At 65.1% G+C, this 12108-nt stretch overlaps 2 protein-coding genes across 3 annotated transcripts; one reads left to right on the forward strand and one right to left on the reverse strand.

Moving 5' to 3' along the window:
- Nucleotides 1–383: 383 nt before the first annotated feature.
- Nucleotides 384–7755, reverse strand: SHROOM4 (shroom family member 4). Of its 2 annotated transcripts, XM_042829294.1 has the most exons (10): nt 7630–7755; nt 5923–6074; nt 5007–5138; nt 3102–4749; nt 2945–3006; nt 2343–2849; nt 1750–2124; nt 1503–1674; nt 842–1114; nt 384–760 (listed from the first exon to the last, which is right to left on the reverse strand). In XM_042829294.1, exons 1-10 carry the CDS (start codon nt 7753–7755, stop codon nt 491–493), a joined length of 3717 nt encoding a protein of 1238 aa, XP_042685228.1. In that variant the 3' UTR covers nt 384–490. The 2 variants fall into 2 exon arrangements, with proteins under 2 accessions (XP_042685228.1, XP_042685230.1); XM_042829296.1 differs by lacking the exons at nt 5923–6074; nt 7630–7755 and having other exon boundaries at nt 3102–4707; nt 5007–5622.
- Nucleotides 7756–9156: 1401 nt separating this feature from the next.
- Nucleotides 9157–11031, forward strand: BMP15 (bone morphogenetic protein 15). Its single transcript, XM_042829300.1, has 2 exons — nt 9157–9553; nt 10235–11031. The coding sequence occupies exons 1-2, from the start codon at nt 9208–9210 to the stop codon at nt 10999–11001; spliced, it is 1113 nt and encodes a 370-aa protein (XP_042685234.1). The 5' UTR covers nt 9157–9207; the 3' UTR covers nt 11002–11031.
- Nucleotides 11032–12108: the final 1077 nt, after the last annotated feature.

Raw genomic sequence — 12108 nt, forward strand, 5'->3', positions numbered from 1 at the left:
AGAGGGACTAAGTGCTGTTTGGGGACACCGTGGCGCAGGCAGATTTGGGGACGGGAGCCCCGGTTTGTCCTTGGGGGAATTTTTTCCCCATATTCTTTCCTTCCGGTGCAGGTGACATTGCTGCACAGTGTCCCCATGGGCAACGGGGACACAGAACCGAGGGACCGGGGCCATTGTTCCCAACACAATGGGGAGGAAGAGGAGGCCGCATTCCTCTGCCTCCGGACAGACCAGACGGACTCACAGAACCGGACAGAACAGATGGACAGGAGGACAGAGGGCTTAACCCTTTGAGGCACGGGGTTGAAGGCACGCGGCGGGACGGGGGACACGGTGACACCCATCCCATGTGTCAAACGGTCAGCCTGGAGAATAAATATGTGAAAAAACAAACGAGATGGATGGGTGGATGGATGGACGGATGGATGGATGGATGGATGGATGGATGGATGGATGGATGGATGGATGATGGACGGATGGATGGACAGGGCTAGCAGCTGGTAGGAGCCTGGCCGAGGCTCTCCCGCAGGCAGCGCAGCTGCTCCTGCCCCAGCTTGATCTTCTCATCCAGCTCGCGCTGCTCGGCCGTCAGCGCCGACTTCATCTTGACGAAGTGCCGGTAGTCCTGCAGCTGCTCGGGGGGCAGATAGCGGGCCACCATGGCCCCCACCGCCTCCTCCCGCCGCCCCACGTGCTCCCGCAGCTCCTTGGCGTCCTCCAGCTGCGCCGCCAGCAGCCGCTGCTTCTCCCGCAGGGCCACCTGCAGACGACACCCAAAACATGAATCCCACGGCGCCGCCGCAGCCCGACCCCATGCGTCACCGCCGCTCCCATTGCACACCTTATCCTCGGAGGCGGCGTGCGGCCCCAGAGCGCTCAGCGCGTTCTCCACGCGCGCCAGGCGGCCCGAAAGGGACAGCAGCAGGTTGACCACCTTGTCCAGGTCCCCCACAAAGAGGCGGTACTTGTCGAACTCGCCCGGCGTGCAGAGCGCCTGCAGGCGGGCCGCCACCTCCTCGCCCAGCGCCCCGTTGGCGCTGATGTCCTCCTGCAGGCCCCGCTGCGCCTCCCGCAGCACCGCCAGCTTGCGGCTCAGGCTCTCCACCAGCTGCAGCTGTCAGGGGGATGGGGACAGATGGGTTTGGGGACCAACAATGGGGAACAGGGATGCAGGCACGTGGATGGAGCCGTGCAGTCAGCACTCTTGCATAGATCAGGGATGCAGCAAGCATTATTGCATGGATGGAAGCATGCAGCCGGCATCTTTGTACTGATGGAGACATGCAGCTGGCATCGCTGCATGGATGAAGGCATGCAGCTCCCATCCTTGCATGGACAGAGGCATGCAGCCAGAATCCATGCATGGATGAAGAGCAGCCTTGCAGAGTGAAGGGATGCAACCAACATCTTCGCACAGATCTTTGCACCCCGCAGCCAGCATTCCTGCACGAATGGAGCAGTGCAGCCAGCATCCTCCACCAAGAAACCCCCATCCCCGTTACCTTTTTCTCCACCAGCTCCCGCTCCAACTCCTCCTCCTCCTCTGAGCTCCCCTCCGCCACCTCCGGCAGCTCCTTCACCTTGCCCAGCAGCTCAGCTTTGCCATAATATGCTGCGTAGGAGGGGGGGCTGCCGGCGGCCCCGGAGGGAGGCGAGATGGGCTCGAAGCCCTGCCTGTAGGCACAGGGTCTCAGTGATAGGGACTCCACCATCCCCACGCTCCCAGGAGACACGGGCTGCCATCCCTACCTGTCCTGTGGCTCCTGGTGCCAATCCTGCTGGATCCGCTCCCTCCACGCCTGGCGATCCCCTGCTGCCAGCAGCTCGCCCATAACGGTGGCAGTGGTGACCGGAGGGGACACCAAGATGCCGGCCAAGGAGCGGTCCCTGCCCGCCACGTCCCACAGCAACTCCTCTGAATTCATGCGGCGGGGTTGGGGCCGCCCTCCCCGGGCGTTGGACCCCTCAGGGCTGCGGGAATGGGGTCTCCCTGGAGTGCCCATGGGGCTGGGAGTGGGCAGAGGGCACTCGCTGGACCAGCCCCGCTCCCGGCCCCTGCTGAGCCTTTGGGGGGGTTCCTCCTGTTCCCAGGGGTCCTTCGATATTGAGCACTCTTCCCTGACCCTGCGGACACAGTGGTGGGAACATCACCGCACGGGGACATGCAGGGAGGGAACGGAGAGGTCAGGGACCCCCTCCCCATCTGCACACCCCCCACAAGGGAACCCCCTGCGTCCCACCCAAACCAAGTGACGGAGATGCTGACACCATCCTCCAAAGGACGGTGCGGTCCCCAATCCCCAAAAGTGAGGAGGTGGCCCTGGGGTCCCCACAGCGCCCACCTGCAGAGCTCAGCTTCGGGTTCCGGTGTCCCACGGGGGCGGCCAGGGGGGGTCTCAGCAGCGAGGCTGCGCGTCCGCTGCCGCACGGCTTCAGCAATGCTACGGGATGGTGGTGGGGCCGTGCCGGATCCGGAGCCGTTCTTGGGATGCTGTGATGCTCGGCGCAACCTGTACTGCTCCCAGTTGGGTGGAGGCGGGCGGGGGGGCGGGGGACCCTTTTTTTTGGGTAAACCCGGAGCCTCTGATTGCACCCGGAGGAAGTCCTTGCGGCCACGGGGGCTGGAGGGCTCCAGGTTGAGGTGGCTCTCAGAGAAGGCTCGGCCCCGCAGCGGGCGGTGCAGGGGCTCTGGGGGGGGCTCGGGGGAGCGGGGCGGCCGCTCACCATCCCAGGACAGGTCGTGCGTGGACGTGGTGCGGTAGCAGGGCGGCCACTCGGGCTCAGAGCTCTCAAAGCAGGGCCGGAAGGGGCCGAGCCGCTGGAAGCCTGGTTTGTAGTGGGTGAGCTCGCTGGGGAGAAAAAGCATCCAGTCAGCCCTCAATCGTGCCCACCCCTTTGCATGCGTGGTGGTGCCTGCAGCCCCCCAAACCCCGCACTGGCTCACCCAATGGACTGGCTGGTTTTCCTGCTTATCGCTGGTGGTTCCCACTCCTCCAGGGGAAATTCCTGCGTGGGGACGGAGAGGCGGCAGGAATCAAGTAGGATCCAGCAAGCCAGGACCCGATGCTCAACCCCAAATCCCCAAAGCACGGCTCACTCACCGGCATAAAGGCCTTTCGGGGTGCCCAGGCGCCGCTCTCATCCCGAGGCATGCAGCAGCAGTCGGGGCAGCGTGCCCATGGGTGGCAGCGGTAGGCATGGCCGCGGGGCAGCAGCGCCGGGCACATCTCCCCAGTGCAGTAGCGGCAAGGTTCGTGCATCCCAGGGGGAGCTCCATAGGGATAGGGGCAGCCCCGCAGATACTCCAGCTCGCCGTGCCTCGGCAGCACTTTGTAGTAGGGCTGCTGCTCCCGGCAGCACTCGCTGTAGGGTCCAGATACGCGGCGAGCGTCACGGTGCTCAGCGGTTGGGAAAGGGTCGGGCTCGGCCGCTTTTTGGGGTTTTCCATGCCAGGCGGGTGTGGGGCGGCTGCTCTCCTCGAAGAATCTGCGGCGGTCAGCAAAGGGCAGGAGGACGGCTTCCTCTGCACCCTGGTGCTCACGGGGACTGGGCGAGCGCTGCGGCTGCAGCTTGCGCTCCGGAGACCAACGCCAGCGGCCCCGGCTGGGTGCCACTCGTTCAACTTCGGGGCCTGGCAGCGTGTCCCCCACGCAGCTCCTACCGTCCTCGCTGGGTGCAGGGCTTGGTGAGCCCTCTGTGGGTTCCTCCGCCTCCTCCACGGGCTCCTCGCCCCGGGGTTGTGCTCCGGGTCCCCGGCTCTTTTGCAGCTGAGCTTTGCGCCGCTGGATCTCGTTACGCAGGTTGGTGGCGAAGCGTTCGCTGCGGCGCCGAAAGTGAGCTGAGCGGTTTGGGGGACCCCCACCACGCCGACCCCCTGCCCGCTGCTCCTCGGCCAGGCCCTCGGTGCTGGGTGCGGGGCTGAGCCCTCCTGGCCCGCGGGGCTCGGCGTGCAGTGGGGATGTGGTCCAGTGGTGGTTATCAGGTGCCGGGGACGCAGGCGATGCCCGCCCGCTGCCGGCGCTCACGTGGAGGGCGCGGAGCTGGGAGGCCAGCAGCTGCTCAGGCGCGCTGTGACGATGGCCTTGCAGAGGGGACAGCAGCACGGGGTCCCCCGCCGTCTCCATCCCTGCATCTGGCACACGGTGCGTGCTGCTCTCTGGGTAGGACCGATCCCCGCCGTCCCCAGCGCAGCGGTCAGGGTGGGAGCTCAGCATGTAGTACTGATCGGCGGAGAGGTGCTCCCTGGGAGGACACGTTGCCGGCATCCTCCCGCTGGTCCCCTCGCCTTCTTTGTCCCGCTGGCACAGGAAAGTGTCAGAGATCCACCTCCCCTGGGCGTGCAGCGGGGCGGTGGGCACCGACACGCGGCGGCGGTCCGTGCTGCTGCCTGGGGATGCCCGCAGGCTGTCCCTGCGCACCGGGGGCTGCGGGGGCACGGGGTGCCGAGCCGTGTGCCTCGTTTCCGCTCCTTCAGCGCCTGTCTGCAGGTAGCGTGGGTCTGGGGGCTTGCAGGGACCCTCAGGGCCGGCGGCGTCCTCAGGGCGCAGGGATAAGGCGCAGTCTGAGGTGTTGGAGCTGGCTGAGAAGGAGCTGTAGGCTGAGTCTCGCTTGCTGTGGTGCTCAACAGGCGATGGGGTGCCCTCGTAGTAAGTGTGGCCGGGCTGATCCAGGCTCTCCATGCTCCCGATGGAGCTGCTCCGGTCCGTGCTGCAGTGCCGGGACAGCGGGTTCCACTGCAGGGACAGCTCGCTGCCGGCAGCGTCACGGTGCCGTCAGTGTCCCCGAAAGGGAGCATACAACCCCCAGGTTCAAGTCAGCACAACGGCTGCCCAGGGGACATGGGGAATGCGTGGCACCGGGACTCGTCACCTCCTGGCTGCCTCCGGCACAGCCACCACCCCTTCCTGCCAGCAGTAAACAGGGCAGTGGCGAACCGGCGTTGTGGGGCAGCTTGGGGACCCCCTCCCCATCCTCCCCCTAGTTGGGACCCCTCCGTGTTTTCTCACCTGACATCACAACCCGAGGGCCAGGAGAGGCTGAAGGCATCGGGGGGGCAGTGCATGGCCGGGGCGTCGGGGCGGATTTCGGCGAGCTTGGCCATGTGCCAGGAATGGGGCCGGAGGACGGGCACGCTCCTCCTTGCCAAGAGCAACAGCGGGAGAGGACAAGAATGGGGAGGAAGCCGGGCCGAGGAACCGGGGCTGAAGTCACTTCCTATGGGGTTTCCTGCCCACCCCCACACCCCCAGGCCAGCGCCCATCTAAGGGGGACAGCGGTGATGGGGGGAGACCACAGGGGTCCCAGGTGTGGCACACAGGGTTCTGGCACAGGGCACGGCTGAGCATTCTCCTCCCATGCCCAGAACAAGCTCAGCCCTCTTGGCCTCAGCTGCTGGACCCTGTTGAAGGGACAGTGGGGACACCTCTGTGCCCCCCATCCCAGTCCCTCCTAAGTGTTCCCATATGGGTAGCAGGGCTGATGCCACTCCCTGCACTCCACAAATGTCATCTGCCAGCCCCAGCATCCATAGGGGCTGTCCCACTCCCCAGGGCTTGGCATGAAGGGAATGGAGTCTGAGGGGAGGGCACGGGGGTCCCTTACCCCACCCCCCGACACCCTCAAACTCACCATGGATGAGGCTGCGCCCCAGCGGCGGCACGGCCCAGGACCCTCTGTGCCCCCCAGCACTGCAGCCCGGCTGGGAGCAGCCGGCAGAGTGGCTGCAGGGGGGGTTGGGGGGGCCGGCACTGCCTCTCCTTCCTTCCCCAGGCAAGCAGGAAGGGAGAGCTCGGAGATACCGCCCAGAGAGGGGGCGGTGAGCAAGGGACACCAGGCTGGGATCTGCCCACCCCACTGCAGGGACTAGGAATGATGCTAGGGGTCACCCCACACCCAGAGCCCCCTCCCCATCCCCGTGCCAACCTGCGGACGATCATCTTGAGGGTGCGGTAAGAGCCCTTGATGAGGATGAGGGCTTCCTGGCGGGAGCCGTACAGGGGGGTCCCGCTGATGTTCACCAGCTCATCGCCGGGCTGCAGCCTCCGGGACAGTGCTGCCTTCCCCCCGTCCTCCACCTGGGTGAGAGACAGGCATCAGGGCAGCACCATCCCAAAAGCTGCCCCCTACACCCCGACGGTGCCTTCAGCCCGAGCACCCCGCTGTGAATGCAAGGGATCCGCGGTGTCCGCCCCAGTCACATGAAATTCTGAGCTAAGAAAGGGCAGAGGGAAAGGAGGAGGGGGAAGAAAAATGTCCCGTCCCAGCAGATTCCCCTGCGGGCGCGGGCAGCACAAGGGCTCTTTGTGCCAGTCACCCATAGGGGCTTCATTCCCAGCCCCGTAAGGATGCTGCTCTGCTGCCCGCCTGCGGGTTTAAGGGTGAAACAGCCAGCACGGGGCTCTGCACCCTTTCCCGGAGGGCTCCACGGGGACCCCAAAGCCACCTATGGGGTGACACGCCACCGCCAGCCGCCCACCCTGCCCGCGGGCTCCCCACCCTGCCCGGCAGAGGAACGGGCTCTGCGCACAGCGCCCTCAGCGCCCGCCTGGGTGGCTGCCAGCCCCACTGCCGGGGGCCCCCCGCCGCTCCCCGGCACCCCCAGGGGCAGAGCTGGGGGACCAACAGGCAGCGCAGCACCCGCGGTGCCGGGCAGCCGAACCGCAGCGTTCGCTCCGGTCCCGGATGGTGGCACCAAGTCGACCGGTGGGAATACCTGCTGGAACCCACCGCAGGACAGGACCCACACGGCCGGACCCCCTCCATCCTTCCTCCAGCGTGGGGGCCCGGGGCCCCCCATTCCGCCGGCACGCAAGCTCCTCGGCCGGCTGCGGGCGCCCCGGGGGACCCTCACTGAATGCACAGAGCGCTGGAACAAGCCCCCTTTGTCTGCACTGCACACGCGGCGGTGGCGGGGGCCGGCACGGCGAGGACCCCCCCTCTCGATTCCCGCAGCAGCAGGACGCGTCCCCGGGGTCCCGATCCAGACTCGGGGCACAGTGGCTCTCAGCCCCGCGGTGACACCCCTGGGGCACAGGGCAGGGACAGGAGCCACTTTTCCAGCTCCCCCGGCCAGACCACGCTGCAGCGGGGCGGGATGGCCCTGGGTACATTGGGAGGGACAAACTGGGGGGGCACGAGCGAAGGGGACGGGGCTGACCCCCTGCCATGCATTTGGGGTGTCCCATGGGTGCTGCACGACTCCCGCGGGAGCGATGCCAACCGATCCCAAAAAAGTGGGGACAGCAACAGAGCGAGGGACAATTGCAGGGCGGGGGGGTCAGAAGGGGAGCGCAGCTGCCAGCGCCTCCGCCGACAAACCCCGATCTTCAGCGCGGACCCTTGGCGGATGGGCCAGGAGCGGGGTCGGAGGGACCCCAACTTCCCCCAAAGTCCCATCTCGAGGATATGGAGGCAGCATAGAGGGGACACGGGTGCCCCCCCCCCCCGTCCCGGCATCGCCTTCCTTTGGGGTGGAGGGGTGCGGGGGCGGCCGCCCCCCCGCCAGCCCAACGGATGTGCCGGAGGAATTTCCTCCCGCTCCCTGCGCTCCGCCCTCCCTGCCCCCGGGGGGAGCCCTGGGAAGCGGGGAAAGGGAGTCGTAGGGGGGGGAGACGGGACCCCCTATCTTACCTTGGAGACGATGAGGGGCTCGCCGTGCTCCAGACCCCCCCGCAGCGTGAAGCCCCACGGCGCGCCGCCCTGAAGCTGCACATGCACCAACTGCACGGCCCCGGGCCGGCCCTCGGCCCGCTCCATGGCCGCTACCGCCCCATCCCGGCACGGCTCGGCACGGCTCGGCACGGCGGAGGAAATGACACCCCCCCCCCCCCCTCCCCACCGCCCGCCTGGCTGGGGCGGAGCGCAGCCAGCCCCGCCCGGCACGGCTCGGCACGGCTCGGAGCCGTGCGCTGCGCTGGGATGGGAGCGGTGCGGCTCGGAGCGTCCCGGTACAACAAGGAGGGCTGGCACGGCGCGGCTCAGACATACACATGGCACATCGCGCTTGGCACAGTTTGGTTTGGCACAAAGTGGCACAGCGTAGCACTCCGTGGCACGGTTCAGCCCCGCGTGGCACGGTTTGGCACAGCTGAGCGCAGTTTGGCGCAGCGCACAAGCGAGCTTGGCGCGCTGGGGCTTGGCACTGCTCAGCACAGTTTGGCTTGGCACGGCTCAGCTCGCAGCCTGTGCTGGACACCGAGGGGCGCAACCCGCCGCGTCCCACCCAGTGTCACCCGTTACCACGCCTGGGAGGGGATGGGTGACGCAACGCCGTCTGGCCCCCACCCTGTCCCCCGGGATGTCACCCCACGTCCCCCCGGCAGCTCTGACTCATTGCCTCTTTGCCAAAACGGCTGCTCCAGCGGCTCCGAGCTGTCCCCACGCCACCGGGATTTGGGACACCCCACCCTCCCAGATGTCCCCACTGTCCCTGTGCCACTGCTGGCGGTCCCCGTCCTGTATCCCTCCTTGCCCTCTCTGTCACACCACGTGGAGCCCACTTTGGGCAAGGAGATGTCCTGTCAGGGTGGCATGAGTGTCACTGGGTTTGGGGACGGTGTCCCCCATAAGGCTGTGCCTCAGGGGACCCCGCAGGTGACACAGCTGAGCCTGGTGACAGCTCAGGTACCACCTGGCTGTGCTCTGTGCTGTTGGGTTCTGGGTCCCTACATCCACGTGTGCCACCACCCCTGGGCTCAGGGACGTCACCCCACCTGCCAGCAGGGCAAACTGAGGCACCTGGCCCCTATGAGCCCCCCAGGCTGGGCAGAACTGTGCTCTTTCCTCCATCCTGACCTCTCAGAGAGCTGGCACTGAGGAGGGAGAATTTAGATGTGGTTCTCAGGGGGCTCCTGCCCCTTTAAGCCCTAATTAGGACCATGCCTTTAAAAAGTCCCATGGGCCCCAGCCCTCTTATCCTGCTGGACCAGGCCGGTGAGGAGCAGGTGGGCTGAGCAAGCTGGTCCCCCCACTGCACCCCTTCCCCACCCCGGCACTTTTAAGCCCCCCTCCCATTGCCAGGCTTTTGTCCAGCTGGCTTTGCCCCCTGCTTTGGGGGATTTGGGTTTTAGCCCTGATCTTGCACTCTTTTTGCAGAGCCCCCCCTCTTCACCCTTTTTCTCTTTGTGCTGAGCTGAATCCTCTGGCATGGGTGCTGTAGCGTGACAGCACCCCGGGACCTCTTTCTGCTTTACCTCTGGGGGGGAACACATGAAGCATGACCGCAGCGCTCCACTAATCCTGCTGTCACCTCACCCCCTGTCACCCACCATGGCTTTGCTCCGCCCCTTCACCGCCCTCCTCTTCCTCACCGTGCTGCTTTCCTGGGCTGCGAGCCAGACCCCCCCCTTGCCCCTCTTGCAAGCTCTGCGGGAGCAAGCGCCAGGTAGCCAGGGCTGGAGGGGGGGCGCAGCCAGTGGGCAGCCCCTGCGCTACATGCTGGAGCTGTACCGACGCGCTGCTGACCACGAGGGGCGGCCCCGGCGTGGCCGCAGTCTGAGCAGCAACACCGTGCGCCTGGTGCAGGCGGCTTCCCGTGGAGGACAGCCCTGGGCAGGTAAGGTGGTGGCAATGGGTGATGCGATGTGTGGAGCTGGCGGGGTTGTTTTGAGTCCTGGAGTCGCTGCTTGGGTCTGTGCTGTGCCCTGGTGGAGCAGCACTTGGTTGTGAGATTCGCCCTTGGCTTGGGGACAGTGCTGCTGCTTGGGTCTGATGCGTCCTGTGTGATGGTGCTTGGCCATGGGGTCCCTCTTGGCTTGGAGACACTGGTCTGTTGTTTCTTGGGTCCTCCTGATGCCCTGTGTATAGTTTTCCCCTTGGCTTGGTAATGCTGTCTCTGCTTATGTCCTCACTGTGCCCTTTGGAAGCAGTGCTAGGATCCCCTCTCTGGCTTGGAGGTGTTCTGTGTGGTCCTCTCTGTGCCTTGCGGAACACTTGGCCATGAGGTCCCCTTTGGTTTGGGGATGCTGTTTCTGCTCAGGTCCTTGCCATGCCCTGTGGAGCATCTGGTCATGGGATCTCTTCTTAATTGGAGACACTGTCTTGTGCTCAACAAAGGCAAGGGCATCACTTGGTACTCATGCTGCAAGCACTGCTGGCTCTCCACTCCCACTGCAGTGCTGGCACAGGAGATGGGACCCCTCCCAGCTTTCTTTGCCAAGGCCCCCAACACCCTGTTCTGGGCACAGTGGGGTGGGATGAGGTGATGCCCCAGCTGACAGCTGCTTTCCTCCTGCAGGTCGCTGGTACATGCAGCCTCTCACCTACCAGCTGGGTGCCCAGCCTGAAGCTGAGCACCTTCTCCGTGTCACCGTGGCTTACCCTCAGAGCCTGCCACTGCCCCGCGGCCGCCTCCTGTGTGCCGTGGAGCTGCTGCCTGCTGCCAAAGCCCCGGCGGTCCTGCTCAGCCCCGCAGCCCCATCCCGCCACGGCTGGACCGAAGCAGACATCACCCCCTATTTATCCCCAGCAAATAGCAGCTCCGGAGGGGCGCTGACCCTGCGGCACATCTGCGTGCGAGCTGGTCGAGCCACCGCAGCCAACCCAGCGTCCCCTGCAGACCCTTTCCTCCTCCTCTTCCTCAATGACACCCGCAGCGGGACGCTACCGGAGCCTCAGCGCAGCCGACGTGAGGCAGGGACGCTTCTCCACGACCTGCCCAGCTACCTACGGGATGCTGGAGGGGACAAAAGCGATTGCTCCCTGCGTTCCTTCCCCGTCAGCTTTGCCCAGTTGGGTTGGGACCATTGGATCATCGCTCCCCATCGCTACAACCCACGTTATTGTAAAGGAGTGTGCCCGCGGCTCCTCCGCGACGGCTACCACGCGCCCAACCACGCCGTGGTGCAGAACTTGGTCCACCAGCTGGTGGATGCCAGCGTCCCCCGACCCTCCTGCGTCCCCTACCGCTACAGCCCCATCAGCGTCCTGATGATCCAGCATGATGGCAGCATCCTCTACAAGGAGTATGAGAACATGATCGCAGAGTCCTGCACCTGCCGGTAACCTGTGCCCGGTGCTGGATTCTTCTTTTTGGATGTATTTTGATGCTCGGTGGGTGGGTGGCTGTGCTTTTTTGTGGGTGTTTTTTTTTTGTTTTTTTTTTGTTTTTTTTTTTTTGGTTTTTTGATGGGGAGGGATTTGTCTCCACTCTGGTGCGATGCTCTGAGGGAAAGTTTTACAGTTTTATGGAAAACTTATATATAAAAAAAAAATTATGTAGGATTTTAAAGGTGGGAGCCTGCCCTTAGCATCCCTCTGTCCTGCACTGCTGTCTATTGTGGGGGCTGGAGCATGAAGCTGGTGGAGAGCGTGTCTCCATGCTGTCACCTGCACCCATAGGACTCAGTCCCACGAGCCCCAAGCCATCTTGTCCCTGAGTATTTTGGGGGCTCCCCCCGTTGCAGCCCCAATCCTGGCTTTCCTTGGGATGGCTACGGAAACTGGTGGGACGTGGGGATGGCAGTGTCACCCCATTGCCTCTCCTTCTGCTGGTCCTTGTGGGCTGGGCTCTGCTCTGAACCTGTCCTTGTTCCCAGAGGTGTCCCCCAGGCCCACAGCCTGGCTTTCCTCTATTTATTGCTGACTGTGTTAATAAATAAATGACTGAATTTTGCTGAAGCCCACCTTGGTGGCTCCTTTGTTCCCTTGCTGGTCTGTGGTTGTGCACCAAGCCCCAGCCACCTCCTTTTGTGTCCCCTACGCTTTTCCTTCTGCTGTGACATAAGGAGCCCCGCGTTCCCCTCCTGTCTCCTTGCTTTGGTCACTGCAATCCAGTGGCAGCGTGAAGGAGAGTGCTTCCAGTCCGCGTGGAAGGTGGTGGAGCTGGGATACTGGGGTGGGTGGGCGCCCTGGGGGCTTTAGTTCCTTCAATGGTAATGTGCGGGGAGCCCGGGGGATGGCAGCGCGTTGTTGCACGCTCCGTGTAGCCGTCCGTCCCCCGGTGTCCGCGGACGGGAGCTGCCTTCCATCGCACCCCGCCGTCCCCATGTCCCCATATGGCCCCCTGTCCCCGCCCGCCCTTCGCGGCCTCCGCCCACCAGGGGGCGCTGCCCACAGGCCGCGGAGACGCCAGGTCCTGACCGCTGCATAGTGAACGTTAAGGGGCTCTCC

This window comes from Centrocercus urophasianus, unplaced genomic scaffold (genome assembly GCF_019232065.1).
Source record: "Centrocercus urophasianus isolate 14NV4802_14NV808 unplaced genomic scaffold, USGS_Curo_1.0 seq_302, whole genome shotgun sequence".
NCBI classification, from domain to species: domain Eukaryota; kingdom Metazoa; phylum Chordata; class Aves; order Galliformes; family Phasianidae; genus Centrocercus; species Centrocercus urophasianus.

Bases quoted from the DNA above. Each gene is read 5' to 3' on its own strand.
- SHROOM4 (XM_042829294.1), bottom strand. From the start codon at position 7,755: ATGGAGCGGGCCGAGGGCCGGCCCGGGGCCGTGCAGTTGGTGCATGTG. The intron at 3,007-3,101 runs GTGAGTGAGCCG...GTCCCCACGCAG, and splicing joins CCCGAAAGGCCTTTATGCCG to GAATTTCCCCTGGAGGAGTG. The intron at 2,125-2,342 runs GTGGGCGCTGTG...CTGTGTCCGCAG, and splicing joins CCCGAAGCTGAGCTCTGCAG to GGTCAGGGAAGAGTGCTCAA.
- BMP15 (XM_042829300.1), top strand. From the start codon at position 9,208: ATGAAGCATGACCGCAGCGCTCCACTAATCCTGCTGTCACCTCACCCC. The intron at 9,554-10,234 runs GTAAGGTGGTGG...TTCCTCCTGCAG, and splicing joins TGGAGGACAGCCCTGGGCAG to GTCGCTGGTACATGCAGCCT.